Genomic DNA, 14,576 nt, shown 5'->3' on the forward strand with positions numbered 1-14,576 from the left:
GGATGTGTGTGTGGCCTTGTGTGTGTGTGTGTGTGTGTGTGTGTGTGTGTGTGTGTGTGTGTGTGTGTGTGTTTGTGCGTGTGTGTGTGTGTGCGTGCACACGCACATGTCTGTGTCTCTGCATGTGTGTGTATATTTCTCGTGTGCACAAGGGTTTAGATTCTGAGGCTTTTCCTCCATGAACATCTTACAACTTGACACTTTGAGTCACTGATCATGGTTTAGATGTTACTCCTTTCTCTCTCTCATGTTGAAAACACTGAAAGGCCCAGTCTGAGGAGACTTGAAAAGGCTTTTCAGATAGTCAGGGTTCCTGAAGGAGGTGTGCCAGCAGAGGTGCCTTTGACCAGGCGTACTTTGTCTGGAGCAGCGGTAAAGCGGACTGTGCCTCTCCCTTTTGGTGAGACTTAATAGTCACGTGGGAACATGAGTAGCTGAGGAACTCATCATTTGAATTCTGTACATGGAAACCATGAGCTACAAGTGACCCTCATGTCTTCCTGGTTGGCTCCATCAGCCCTAACTTGTGTGCCGTGGCTTTACATGTTACACTTGGTGCTGTCTTCATGAAAGCCATTTTCTGATGGGCACATGGCTAAGAAGCTCCATTTGACCCTAACACCCCTCCTCCCCCTCCACCCCCCATCTGAAAGCCTGAGCACAAGCTCTGTTCTTAACCAGAAAGGCACTGAGTCATGGCCCCTGAGTCACTTACATGTGACATACCATACCCATCAAAACCAGTCTTAGGTGGCTCTCTTCAGAAGCGACAGCACCGCTCAGAGTCAGGATGCTCTCCTTCGTGACATCCAGACAGTAGGCTGGAAACCACCATGCCAGCTTGGTGCAGCCTGTCTTCATAGTTGCAGTTGCAAATCCAGTTGTGAAACATTTTCTTACTGAAGGTTTTAAGTTTTTGAACTGTTTTTGAGCCATCCTCAGGAAAACAGTTCCAGTGACTTTGATCTCAAAATGAGAAGAGAGTTAGCGCCATGAATCTTAAGATAACGAAGGGGATTTTGTCATCTCACTCTGAGTTATCTGTGTCACAAATGTTGGTTTATATATAGACTTGAAGGCACTAGACTTAAAGCAATTAATTTTTTTCATATTTTCAGAACCAATTTAATGTTCATAGTATAAAGTATTTCTAAATTGAAATGCTCTCAGATTAATGGACTTGAGATAAATGGTCACTGTTTTCTGTAGGTAGCAGTAATGAGCTCTGGCTTCAGGCCTATTTCACTGCCTTGTTCATTCACTCATTCGCTCATCACTCATTCGTTCATTTGTTCATTCATTTATTCAACAAATATTCATTGAGCACTGAAAATGTTCCAGAACAGTCTAAGCCCTGGAGATACAGATAAACTGAAACACTGAAATAAGAGCCACTATGAGCAAAGGCATGGACTATCTCCCAAAGGAAAGTCAGTATGGCTGGGATTTGAGGAAGTAAGGAGATTAGACCACGGGTAGGAGAGAACACAGCAGGTTACTCATGTAGAGAGGTAATCAAATTATGAAGAGCCAGGATGGCCTAACGTTGACTTTGAATTTTACTTTACGTGTAAGAGAATTAGGTTCATTTAGGAAAGCTCACACTGACTGCAGCTCAGCAAGGCATGGACTAGAGCAAGGCCTCAGGCAGGGAGATGGCCTAGAGCAAGGCCTCAGACAGGGAGGTGGACTAGAGCAAGGCCTCAGACAGGGAGGTGGACTAGAGCAAGGCCTCAGACAGGGAGGTGGACTAGAGCAAGGCCTCAGACAGGGAGGTGGCCTAGGAGGCTGTGGCAAATGAGAACACCGTGGTCTGCACTAGGATGGTGACAATCTGGGTAGAGGTAAATAGATCCTTCAGAAGAACTTAGATAGTGAAGACACCCTTGGGTACTAGGACGGAGTGGAGGTCTGGGCTGTCTAGAAAGTGGGCAGATTAGCGTCTTCTCGGTGGCTGTGGGACTGTTGAGAATAGCTACCCTTCAGCAGAGGGCCTTGACTCAGCCTGTGCACACTGCAGCCGAGTTCCTTAGCTGTGACCACCGTCACACCTGCAGAGCTCTGGCCGAATTCTCTCCACAATTCAGTACCCTATGTTCCTATTTTACAGGGGGAGACTAGACCTTAGAAGAGTGAAGGGAAGACTTTCTGAGGGTGCAGACTCTGTCTGAGGGTGCAGACTGTGTCTGAGGATGCAGACTCTGTCTGAGGGTGCAGACTCTGTCTGAGGGTGCAGACTCTGAGGTTGAAGGCTCTGTCTGAGGGTGCAAACCCTGAGGTTGTAGGCTCTGTCTGAGAGTGCAGAGTATCTGAGGGTACAGCTTGTATTCGATGACACTGTCACTGAAGCAAATGACTTGAGGGTTTGCTGGAACACATGTCTGTCATGTGTCAGTCCCTGTAAAACTTCCTCTGCCCAGGCCAATTTCTGATATGCTGTGCATTTGAGCTTAGTCATGCATCTTCAGAGTAATTATGTATAAAGTAAATTAAGCTTTGACTGACATAGTGAAAGTACTGGCTGAGTGTTTTCCACGTGGATTTTATTTCTAGTTAATTAAAAAACATGAATGAAGGGACATGTATGGCTAAATATTTGGAGAATGTACACATACACACATATGCGTACATATATATATATACATACATACACACACATGCACACATATATAAACACATACATGCATACATACACACATACATATATACATACACACATATACACATACATACGTGTATTTACACACATGCACACGTACATAAACACATACATGCATACATACACACATACATATACCCATACATACATACACACACACACGTACACACACACACAGGCCATTAGTTTTTTAGACCACTTGTGGTGTGTTTTCTGCTAGGGCAGGCTTAGGTACATAAGAAACAGTCAACTCTTTCATATCAGCCTCAATACTGTGGCAGCTGAGCCTACCAATCAAAGCCTTAGACCACAGAGGTATTGTCCCTGTTGCTGTAGAAGTGGGGACACACCTAATCCCTAGTCTTGAAGCTCCAGGCTCCAAGAGGTCAGTCACTGCAGCTGTGAAGGACAAGTCACCCCTGACTCGCCACCCCTCCCTGACATTTCTGCTCCAGGAGCACTGGCATCGTTAGCCAAGGGAGTGGCAGAGGGTTATGTGCCTGGACACTCCAGTGTCCCTTTGATTACAAACTATTTTCCTCATTGCAAAGTGATATAACGGAACTGTTCTTGTTTTCACACCTTGTCTTGGCACTTTGTGTAGCATCAGCTTCTGAGAGATAACCGAGCGGAAAGAGGGCACAAGAAAAGCTGCTCCGTGAAAACAGCCAGCAGGTAAGTGCCCAGAATGCTCTCTGTTCTCACGGCTCAGTGCCATTCTGGACAACCGTGAAACCTTGTGAAGTATGTAGTGTTTATCAGAACCCATGTCAGGGTTCCCAGGGATGAATAAAAAGATGCCGTTTTGGTTAAATTGTTTCAAAGGTTTTTTATTCCAAAAAACTCATCTCTTTTTCATCTTAAGTCACCTAAGTTGCCTGTTTTCTCCTCGTTTTAATGCAGAGGCTTTTCTGCAGCTCACTTGACAGTATGTTTTCCAATTTGCATCTGGTGCTTCTGAAGATTTCATTTTTACTCAGATACAAAAACTATCTTTCTTGACTGAATATTGATAAGAATGACTGACTGCCAGATCAACTTAGCACACTCCAAACTCACTGGGGAAGAGAGTTGTCTTCTTCTGTGGGCGTGGTGACTGTCGTGATGATGTTCATTGTAGACAATTAACTGAGAGTAGACCAGAGCAGCCCTTGAGTTTAGAACCTCACCTTTATGAGAAAGAGAAAATGAATTGAGCACAAGCGTGTATGCATTAATTAATTAATGCATTCTTCCCTGCTCCTGACTGGATTTGTGGATACGATGTTGCTTCAGGTTTCACTGCCTTGATTTATCAGTACTGATGGGCTGTAACCTAGACTTGTTATCTAAAGAAGCCCCTTCCCCTCAGGCTGTTTTTGCGGGGGTGTTTATCCCCGAAAAGGAGCTAATGCAAGTGTCAAGACCAAAAGCTTTCTAATACTAATACTCCCCAGCAAGAAACCCATGCTGGCCCAGAGGCTGGGAGGAGTTCTGTCCTTCAGTCCTTCTGTTCCACTGAAAAGCAAAAACTGAATGGCTGAGGCAAAATTAGCCATTATACCTTGGGATTAATAAGAATTTCTAAGGAAGTTGAAGCCCAGTCTATAAGAACAAGTGGGGCGACTGAGACCTGCGCTTCCCACCCCCTGTGAGGATGACAAAGTGGGCCACACACCGGCCAGAACTAAATGAAGATGTGACTAAGAACATCTAGAAGCCAGCAGAGCCTGTCTATGTAGGAGAGCCCTGGGGTCTATCCCCAGCACCACTACAATAAGAGGGGAGGTGTGGGAAGGAGGGAGAAGCCAGGGGCTCCCCATCCCCTTTCATATTTCTGCTCCATTATTTCCCTTGAGCTCTCTGGGAAAGAAAAAGGTTGTTAAATATGGGAGGTTGTGTGTGTTCTCACACACTGCTCGTCTCTCCTGGAACTGAGCTGCCTCAGGGTTTTCATATCCAATGCCTTCCCCCAACCACCACCACCACCACCACCACCACCACCACCACCACCACCACCTTCCAGTTTTAGGTAATGGCCTTCCTTCCATTATTTACTTAGGTACTGGAGAACCCTTCATTCTCTGTTTAAGACACTCTTCTCCCCTGCCCCTCTCCCATTGCCTCTCTCACACGTGTCTATGTTATACATGTCTATGGTACAAGTACACAATTGTCTTGTCTGCACAACTGTACAACAGGTATAAATACAAACATAAACTGACTTCCTGGAGCACTGGTGGGCAATTTTCTCAATGTTATTATCCAGTTCTCAAGAGATTTTTTTTAACCTCTACACTCGCGTCTCCAGATGTCCCTTCATGAGCATCGTCTCACATTTCTTCTTTGCCTTGATCACTGAATCCACAGGCTGTGTTAGGCACAGGGCAATGTGGAAAAGCGAACATAAATATGAGGAGAGATTGAAGCTTAAATTTTATTCTCGATCTTTGTTAAATGCAACATGAAATCTTTCACCTTCCAATTCATACATTGTATTCTACATCCCTCTCCTGAAACCCATTTTCTTTCATAGTATTTTAGTATTATCTTGACTTTTCTTAACCCTTTTGGATGAGTGACTGCACTTGCCTTTTTCAACTTAGGGAAAAACATAAAGGTTAGGGAAAAGACTCTAACGTACTGAGTGAGTCATTGCACTGTGGGACCATTTACTCCCAGAACATCCCCAGCAAGTACAGAGGCATAAATCCAAGGTGTGAGTCAAGGCTGAAGTGCTAAAATGTTTGACTGTAGCACACTCTTAAAGTGGGCATTGTTCAGAGATGCTCCCATCACAGCCAAGTGCTGTGAAGTTAGTTTTGGCCCGGGCACCTTGGGGAAATGTTAAGAGTCTTTGTAGAGAATTGTACCCACGTATTGACCAGTGCCTCGAGATTCTGCTTCCTGCTTCCTGCCCCGCGTCTCCTCACTCACAGCTTTCATATTCTGTGCTCTGTGCAGTACTGAGTCTGGCCACATCGTCCTCTCACAGCTCGAGAAGGTGCTGGCCTAACGAAGAGGCCGTCATTAAGACCTCCTTTACACATGCTGGCTGCATCCTAACAGTCTCAGTCTCTCACTGTTTGCCTTGAGAGGGCTCCACACTCACACTGTCCCTTCCACCTCAGCATCTGGATCTTGGGACTTGAGGTATGAAGTACTCACCAGTCTGGCTTCAGTCATTTCTGTAAGCAGATTTGCACTGCGTTCTGTGAGCTGTCCATGCTCCTCAAAGTGCTGGACTTCTGGATTTCTTTCTTACCTTGCTGACACCAGTAGTGTTTGTCACAATGGGTCGTCCTATCATATCCCAATGGCTACTAAGAAAATAACATCAGGCTGCATTAGTACCGACTGTAAATGAAATTGCAGATTCACTGATTGTCAGTATGGTTGGTGGTGTTCCTCAGAGTACCCTACCACACAGATGTGTCCCAGCAGTGGATGGGGAAATGTTCCTCACAGCACCCCCTTGGGTGCTCACTTGAGGTGTTTGTCAGGTTTCAGCCATGTTTGTCAGGAGGTTGTAGCTCACCTCCCTCCAGTGTTCCTTCATGCGGCTTCTCCCCTTGATTCTTTTTGTTCAAAGAGCATAGGACCTGGGCTTTCCTTTGGAGCAGGGGGTTGGTTTGTCCTGGAGACACTCACATGTGTGCTGCTAGGCCTCCGAGCTCGGGTGAAGTGGTCTCCGGCTGAGCTCCGGGCTCAGATTCCAGGCGAGCTCTGCCACACTGGAGTTTTGTGTTCCGTTCATTCTTCCATTGGCTCGGTGTTTGCTGTCCGTTTCCTGCCATGAGTCTTTACCTTAGTGGTCGTGTATTGTTTCTTGTTTAATGTTTAATGAGTATCAGAGTGTTGTGCCACTTGCTAAGCTTTACATACCTCAAAATCTTTCAAATATAAGTAAAAACTCAAGAAAATGAAACTTTCAAAACAGTTTCAAAAGCACATTTAAATGTTACTTTAGAACTTCTTATCACTTTCAGATGTTCGTAATTAGCAGGCATGACTTTGTTGAGCCATCATCTGTTGAAGTGGAAACAGAACTACATCCTGGAGCGAGCATTGCACCCGAGGTTCTGTTTTGTGGATGTTTTGTTTTGTGGATGTTTTGAGGTAGGATCTCTGCAAGTGGCACTCAGCCATCTTGACTTCAGCCTCCCAAGTATCTGTGTTCAGCCTGTCCCAGAGTACTGAGCTCTGGCCTGGGTACCTCCCTATCTGTGAGCAGTGAGACAGAACGAGTTCACACGCTGTGTGAAGCAGTTTATTGCTTGTGAATGGACAGCAGGACAGGAAAGATGCCAGACGCGACATTCATTTTTGAGCTGATCCCCCAAGGCTCAGGAAAGCTCTCTGAGACAAATGGGGTCCCTGCCATTCCACACTTGAGGTGCAGCTGAGGGATCCTGAGAGGAAACCACCCAAGCTTACATACCTCCAGGATATGGTGCAGTCTGGTCAAAGCCTCAAAACATCCCCTGTTTCCACATAGTTCAGCCTCCTCTAAGGATGTGTCTGCTCCCAGTACCTCCTGCCCTAACCTTCAGTGAGGAAGGGCCTGTGTCCATGACGGCCAGGAGAGATGCCCTCTGTGGCACCAGCTTCTACTTCAGCATTTACAGGATGGGGTTTAAAAATTAGTTGTGTGTCCCCATATCACCCCTTATTTAAAGTTACATTAAGTTAGTTCCCAGTTCTGAAAAACCTCTGTGTAGCATCAGGAAAAACCTCCCGTCACTCTCCCAAACTGACAGCCACTTTCACAGGCACACGGGAAGGCACTGTTTTGCCATCCTGGGAAGACCGTTCCCTCCCAGAGCTTTTCCCTCGGCCCAGTCATTATTCCCTCTACGTCAAGACGCCTCCTTCGTTCCTGGAGACTTTTGTCGTGAGGTGGGATTTCTCCCCTCATTCTTAGAAAGTTTAATTGTTGGCATGTACTCCTAAGAAGCACCCAGAAAAACATATCCAATGCATTGCATATTATTTAAAATCAAGTAAAAATATTTTATTGCTGATAGTATTTAATCTCCATAATATCTTTTCACTTCATTTCATTTAGTTCACATTACATGATTTGATAACTCTTATATACTGTGTGCCCTAAGTTCTTACATTATCTATTCATAATAAAATGAAGAAAGTGATTTTTTGCTATCTTCTTGCCCAGTTAGTAGATTAAAATAAAAATGTATTAAAAATAGAAGACAGTAGATTTCATCTGAGACACGGAAGGCCGCGTCACACATTCATACTCGCTCGTGCCTGCCACCCCATCTGAGTAAGAAGAGCCTTCTCTCCTGCGTGCACCACCTCGGCTGCGCTCCTTCCACAACGACGCTGTCACTGTAGCCACAGAAGGGACAAATTACAGCTGCTCTTTACTTGATCTTCTAAGCTCCAAAGATGTTCAAGGATGCATTGTGCTCAGTCTTCCCCAGTCTGCCCCAGTCTGCCCCCGTCCTTTGGAAGGAAAGCTAATTTGTGCTCGGTCTTCCCCAGTCTGCCGTCTGTCCTTTGGAAGGAAAGCTAATTTGCAACAGATACAAAACTATTTGTCATTTTGCACCTTTGCCAAAAATAAATGAAAGTATTAACGACTACAGTTCTAAGCAGCTGTTAATAAATGGGAGGAAGACTGCTGGTTAGAGACTACGTGAGGATGTGGATATGGAACTACGTGTGAGGGGTATGAGCGTGCGTGTGTGTGTGTGTGTGTGTGTGTGTGTGTGTGTGTGTGTGTAATGTTGCCTTTCATAGAAACATCCACAAGCATTCTATATATCAGCAAAGCCAAATGGCACTACTTCTGTGTCCAAGGAGACACCACCCACCCTCTTAGAATATTTAGCATTTTAAACAAACCTGTCCTTGTCACACTGGAGTTGTAACTATTTAACAATGTATTTTTAAAACAAGTTATGCTGGTTGACTAGTTTGCATTTTATATGTCCAGAGAGTGACTTGGGACCACCTTTAAATGCTGACTTTAAAATGTTAGTGTCCTTCATAACCTTTCTCCCAAATTGAAAACTAGGGGAGACCATATTTGTTGTAAACAGGTTTGCTCAGCCCTTCAGAAAGAAAACCCTCTCAAAGTGATTCCCATTCATTCTTATGTGTGCATGGCCAAACTAATAGAAAATAGTCACATGTTCACTTTAATTAGAATGTATGCATTCCATATTTGTTTAATTGGAGTACATTTAATTATATATGTGTCCTAATTAAAAAGAGCATTTGAATAACTTCGAGGGCTAGAGATAGTTAGAGCAGAGTAATTGGGAGCTTCCCACACACAAGACATAAAATGGCTTTTAAGGGGTTTAATTTCCCATTCTACACTCTACGACCAAATTACTGTATTTTATAAAACCACACTGTACGTAAATTGCCAGTGCTCGTGGCTCCTGTCCTTTGGCATTCTGAATTCCTAACCTTCCTTGCCAAGATTTTAAATGAATGACTGGAGAGGGTTATTTTAAGTTATGATTATACCAAATAAATTAGCCAATTTGAATGTTGAACTGTTGCGTTTGGGTTGGATCTGAGGGACCACAGAGAATGAGCGAGCTTACCAACTGGAAATATGTGTCCTTGTGTAGTAAATCAGACTCTATAAAGATGTACTCCTCCCAGTGTATCTCGGATCACGTAGGAACTCTTTCTCCCACAGATGAACTAGATGTTTTCAGATGCCTAGACATGTGCACAGACTCTGTCCCCAAGGATGGCTTTTGGATGTGGCTCTGGTCACTAATGATGGAAAATTGTGAGCATGTGCGAGCTGCTCCTGCGACCCTTAACTGAAAGATATTTGCGGTGCGAAGTCCATCTCCTTAAGGACAGGTGTCTGTTTCACAGTTGGCACTCTCCAAATTGGCCCAGTGACTAAGTGGGCCCCGACACAGGTCTAACCTTCAGCTCGCAGGGATGGGTCCCCCAGGAAATGATTAAGGTGCACCCGCAGAGCAGCATCTCAAGGCTGTGTCACGCTGCAGCCCGAGTTGTCACTTCTTTATGGAGTATGTGGGGATGCTGATGCAGTGTGCTCCTGGCCAGAACACTCCCACAAGCTCCAGCTCTAACCTTATCAGTGGAGAGCTGCTGGGAATATGGCCACTTGACAGCTTGTGTCATTCCTGCTCCAGAATAAACCTACGTCAACCTGAAGGCCTGCGTCAGTTAATCCTGCATGCGCAATACTGTCTTATGCATGTAGAATCTAAGCCAGATCAACTGGATCACAATAGAGCAGGAATTATCCGTCAGTATAAATTTTAATGTCCATGTGTCTATAACTAAAATCCCTTAATAATATATAAAAATTCAAATATTAAGAATTTAACTATCACTTTAACCATTGTTCAATTATTAGATAAATACAAAATAAATTTAAAAGTAACGTGAAACTTGTTTTCCTAGTTGTTGGTTTGCTTTTTACTCAAATTTTTTTATATCCGGTACTTTCTTTTTCTCTCTTCCCTTTTCTCCTCGGGAATAAACACTGTGTCATTCCGTATTGATTCCGTTGTGTACCAGGCTACAGATGGGACTTTACCTTTCTTTATTTCATATATTTCTGCTCAACTCCAACTCATGCCCAATTATATTATACTAAATTAACATAATTCAACAGATGTTGATATTTAAATGTTTTCTGGCATTCAAATCTTGGACAGCTGTATTAGAGCTTGGGGAGAAGGCAAACATTTAGAGTTAAATGCTGAACATATGCTTAAATTACTAATTAGAAAGATAGAATGAGAAGGATTCATTCTCCTTCCTAAGGACAATAAACCTTGGATAAAGGTTTTTGTAATTTTTTTCTTTTTACAGTGGGTTATCATGTACACATGCTCCTAAACTAGAGGACACTGCCAGCCTCACAGACAGCTTCATTGAATTTCAAATTTAGTCCTTAAAAGTTATGAATGGTCTGTTTCACTGAGCCCGCATGGACTATGGTGACTCCATATTTCTAAACTTATAAACATAAGGACCAGAAGATAAAATGGTGCTCGAGCTGAAGGCCATTTTAGTGTGTTACCATGAGAAATGTTTATATGGAGGAATGCTAAGAAAAGTTGAAGCTCATATCTGCCAGTCAGCTAGCTCTGGCTTTTAGATAGGTATCCATGTGTGCAAGGGCTAATGAATCAAGCAGAAAATACAAGGAAGTACAAATGGCTGGCTCGTGGAAACAGGTTCAACATGTTTGCCATCAGAAACATGGAAATAAAACGTCACTGAAATTCCCTCGCACTGCAGTCAGAGCGGCTGTCAGGAAGAAGACAGGTGGCTGCAGACGCTGGTGAGCGAGGATGCCGGAGAGGCGATGTTAGTAATTCATTAGCAAGTGTGCACGCCTATGCTCTTCTCGCCAACTGCAGATCCTGCCTGCTAGACATACACACCTTGAGTATGCCAGTTCACTCTACAGCACAGGCCCTTCGTATCAGCATATGTTTGATTTATAAACCCTGGGTTTTCTTGAGGCGTTTCCATACACGCATTTCACAAACGTCATATTCACCGCAGTACATTTTGCCAGTCTCAACCACCTCTTGCTGGCTGCCCTACCCCTTCCAAATGGTCTTGCTCCTACTTCTGTGTCTTTTTAAAATATGGATTCCACATATGGTACTAGATTGCGCTGTTCACACTTTGAATGCTCACACTATTGGGACACATCCTACTTCTATTGTCCTGCATTTCTCTTGTTTTACTTTTTATTCCAATCCTGTTGTACTCACTCCTCCTCTGGTGGAGAGGTAGGCTGATGCCAGCACCTGGCTTCTGCAGATGACATAGCAGTGTGCGTGTGTGTGTGTGTGTGTGTGTGTGTGTGTGTGTGTGTGTACATGATGACTTGGGTTCCTTCGTGTATGTGCCCAGGAGTAGTATCCTCTCTGTTTGGTTTTCTGAGGAATTTATGTTAATTTCCATTTCCACCAGTAATGGACTAGGGTCCTCTCTGCCATCCTCGCCAGCGTTTGCTGCCATTTGTTCTGCATCTTCCTGACAGCCATTCTGGCTGGAGTAAGCTGGGGGTTCCATGAAGATTCCATTTCCATGTTTCTGATGGCTGAAGATTTGAACATGTCTTCATGTGTTGGCCGTTTGCACTTGCTTGGTGTTCAGGTCATTAATCCATTTACTGATCAAAGTATTTGGCAACTTCTGACAAAGTCATGGTAACACCATCATGCTGACTTTATCAGTAAAGTCAGGTAAAATTAGCACGTGTGAATATATGTCACATCACACATTTCTTGACTGATTTTATTCTTTAATGTCTTTAATTCCCTTACACTTATGAATTCTCCTTCCATACATATCCTGTTTTCTTTACGTTGTTGTGTTGTTGTTGAAGACATCAGATTGGACCCAAAACTGACAAGGTTTTGGAAAGAGCTCAGTTATTTTTGTTTTCTTCCTTTTGGCATGAACCTGGTAAGTAAATCTGAATACACAAAACAAAAGGGGTGAAGTCGTGTGAACAGCCCCAGCCCACCTGGAACAAGCCTGCCTTGTTTTCCCACTGGCCTCATTAGGTCAGCTTCTCTGTCCTCTCTGCCCTATAACTAGCATTTAGATGTAGTAAGGCAGTGCCCTCAGTCAGGTTCCTCTTTTGTGGCATTGGGTTTAACAAAGGGACACGTGTGTGCTGTCACTCGTTCAGCTCTTTGTGCAATGCATTGGCCTTGGTGCCACTGCCACTTGTCCATGAGCAATGCAACATGGTGACAGTTCTCCTGCTTTGCTTTGGTTTTGTCCACCTGGGATTACTTCCTTGAAAAATTCCTCTTCGGACCACTTGTGCTGTGTGGTGTAGATGATGTGGAGGTGGCCTGATGAAGGCGTGGATCTGGCCCTTCCTTTCAGTTCACAGAGCTGAATTTTTCTCTTAGAGACAGTGATGTGTCTCTGTCCATCAGGTGTTATCCTAATGGCTGCCCAGTTGTCCCACTTGAGACGGGCGACTCCATCGACTCCGGATTGTGCTTTATTGCAGCTTTGCTCTTGTCATACGGAAACCACTTAGATTGCCAGGGCATAGTTTCGAGTCCTTTCTGGAAGCCGATAGGATTTCTCTCTTCTTCCCTTTTCCTTTGTTCCTGGTAGAAGATGTGGTTCACACTGACATCTCTAGCTCAAATTCAGAACACCGTCCTGTAGGCTTCGCTTTGTCAGTCTACGCTTGAACAGCGTTGAAGATAGTCCATGTCAAGGGCATGGGAGTACTTATTTTATATGGCAATACCAGCCAGCAGGCTCAAAATCACACAACCATTGTGACTGCCAGTAAAATAATCATTAAGATAGGATTTTTTTTTCCTCTTTTCCTGTTTATTCTGCACATGTTAAGTATTTTCACTGGGAATATACACTTTTCTATGTTGAAAGTAAAAATAAATTACTATTTTCTCTTAAAATAGCATAAAATGATTTAAGGTTCCACAGTCAGATATTTACAAGGAGAATTTTTCTAAGTCCAGCCGTCATCCCAGCCTGCGTTACACCCCTTCCCACCCCATTTCGGTTCAGTTTGTTCAGGACATTGCCCACCCTGTGGTCTGACCTGCATCTCTTGGGAAGACACCTGAACAGACCGGTCTTACTCTCAGGCTGTCTGGTAAACTTCTGGAAATCTGAAGCCAGCTCATCCTCTCTGATGACCACACTCACATCAGAGCCTTGTCCAGTTCTGCCTGTGGCCCCTCCGCCCTTCACAAGAACATTGCAAGCATCACACGTTGTTGTTCTGTACCTGTGCACCTTTCTAGATGTGTAAAGGGAAGGTAACGTGCATGGGGTGCAGGGGCCTGTGGGGACCAGAAGTGCCGCACTCCCTGGGCCTGGAGTGGCAGTGGCTGTGAGCTGCCTGACGTGGGTGCTGGGAACCAAACTTGGACCAACCAGACCTCTGCAAGAGCAGCATGGAACTGTCTTCTCTCCAGCCCTCCAAATACCTAATATCTTTAGTTTACTGATCATAAAGCAAGTAAGCAACTCTGTCCTGACTTCCCTCTGCACCCTTCAGTTTTCAGTTACCTCAGAGCATATATAGCATTCTTAATGCATGCGTATTCCCATCGTAGGGGCTTGCTGACTGCGCACCAAGAGACACACTGACTTTATTCCTCACGTCAGCGTTATGGGAGGTGCTTCGTTAGCCTCTCCATTTCCAGAGAAGGAAAGCCAGGTGCCAGAATGCCTAAGACAACAGACAGAGAAGCAAGAACTGAACTTGGCTCCCTGGCTCCCTGGGCTTGTCCTCCTAACCACTTACAGACTGGGGGGTGGACGAATGAATGCAGAACTGACATGTTTCCCCCCTTGAGAAGGAAGCCTCCTTTCCTTTTTCTTCCTTAGATAAGGTCTTGTAGAGTGCAGACTGAGACTCTGTATCCTCTGCCCCTGAGTGCTGGGGCAGAGCATGTGCCGGAACAGCCAGCCTCTCATAGCAGCTGACACTGAGTGCTGGTGGGGATTGAACTGTCCCTGCCTTAAGATTAGCCCTGTGAGCAGGTCTTCCGATTACCCCTCCGTATGAAAGGACAGTGTTCCTAAGTCAGCGCTAGGGAAGCTCTCGTTGGATGTGACCCAGTCATACTTCTCGTCCTTGTGAAGCCAGTGATCTTGAGCTGGAGATGCAGGTCTGCCGCAGTCGCACACGCGCTCTTATGAGACCCTGGGTTCAGTCCCCACCACGATAGTATTGTGGGACACGTTGGCAATTAACCTGCCTGCTTCCTGAAAGCTTACCCCTTGTTTTTATGGAAACCCGCTCAGTCTTCCCCATTAACATCTTAAAGACTGTTAAAGTTGGCGTATGTGTGTCTGTAAATATGAAAACATTTTGAAATCACAACTCTTTGGGAAGCTGATCATCTAGCGTGTATTATCTGAATTTAAAAAAGAAGAA

General features: G+C 44.6%; 1 protein-coding gene across 11 annotated transcripts in view; it reads left to right on the top strand.

Annotated features, from left to right (window-relative positions):
• Window positions 1-14,576, top strand: part of Gpatch2 (G patch domain containing 2) — a 140,697-nt gene that overhangs the window by 107,303 nt on the left and 18,818 nt on the right. For 8 of the 11 annotated variants that reach the window (XR_005492230.1, NM_001401368.1, XM_039090591.2 and 5 more), the window contains one exon: window positions 3,264-3,334. The exons of the other annotated variants lie outside the window; for them this stretch is intronic. Coding sequence is in view for 7 of the 8 variants with exons in the window: in NM_001401368.1 (NP_001388297.1) it covers window positions 3,264-3,334 (71 nt within the window). In the remaining variant the exon portion in view is untranslated. The remainder of the gene's footprint in view (window positions 1-3,263; window positions 3,335-14,576) is intronic. 11 annotated transcript variants of the gene reach the window in all.

Source organism: Rattus norvegicus, chromosome 13 (genome assembly GCF_036323735.1).
Source record: "Rattus norvegicus strain BN/NHsdMcwi chromosome 13, GRCr8, whole genome shotgun sequence".
NCBI classification, from domain to species: Eukaryota; Metazoa; Chordata; class Mammalia; order Rodentia; family Muridae; genus Rattus; species Rattus norvegicus.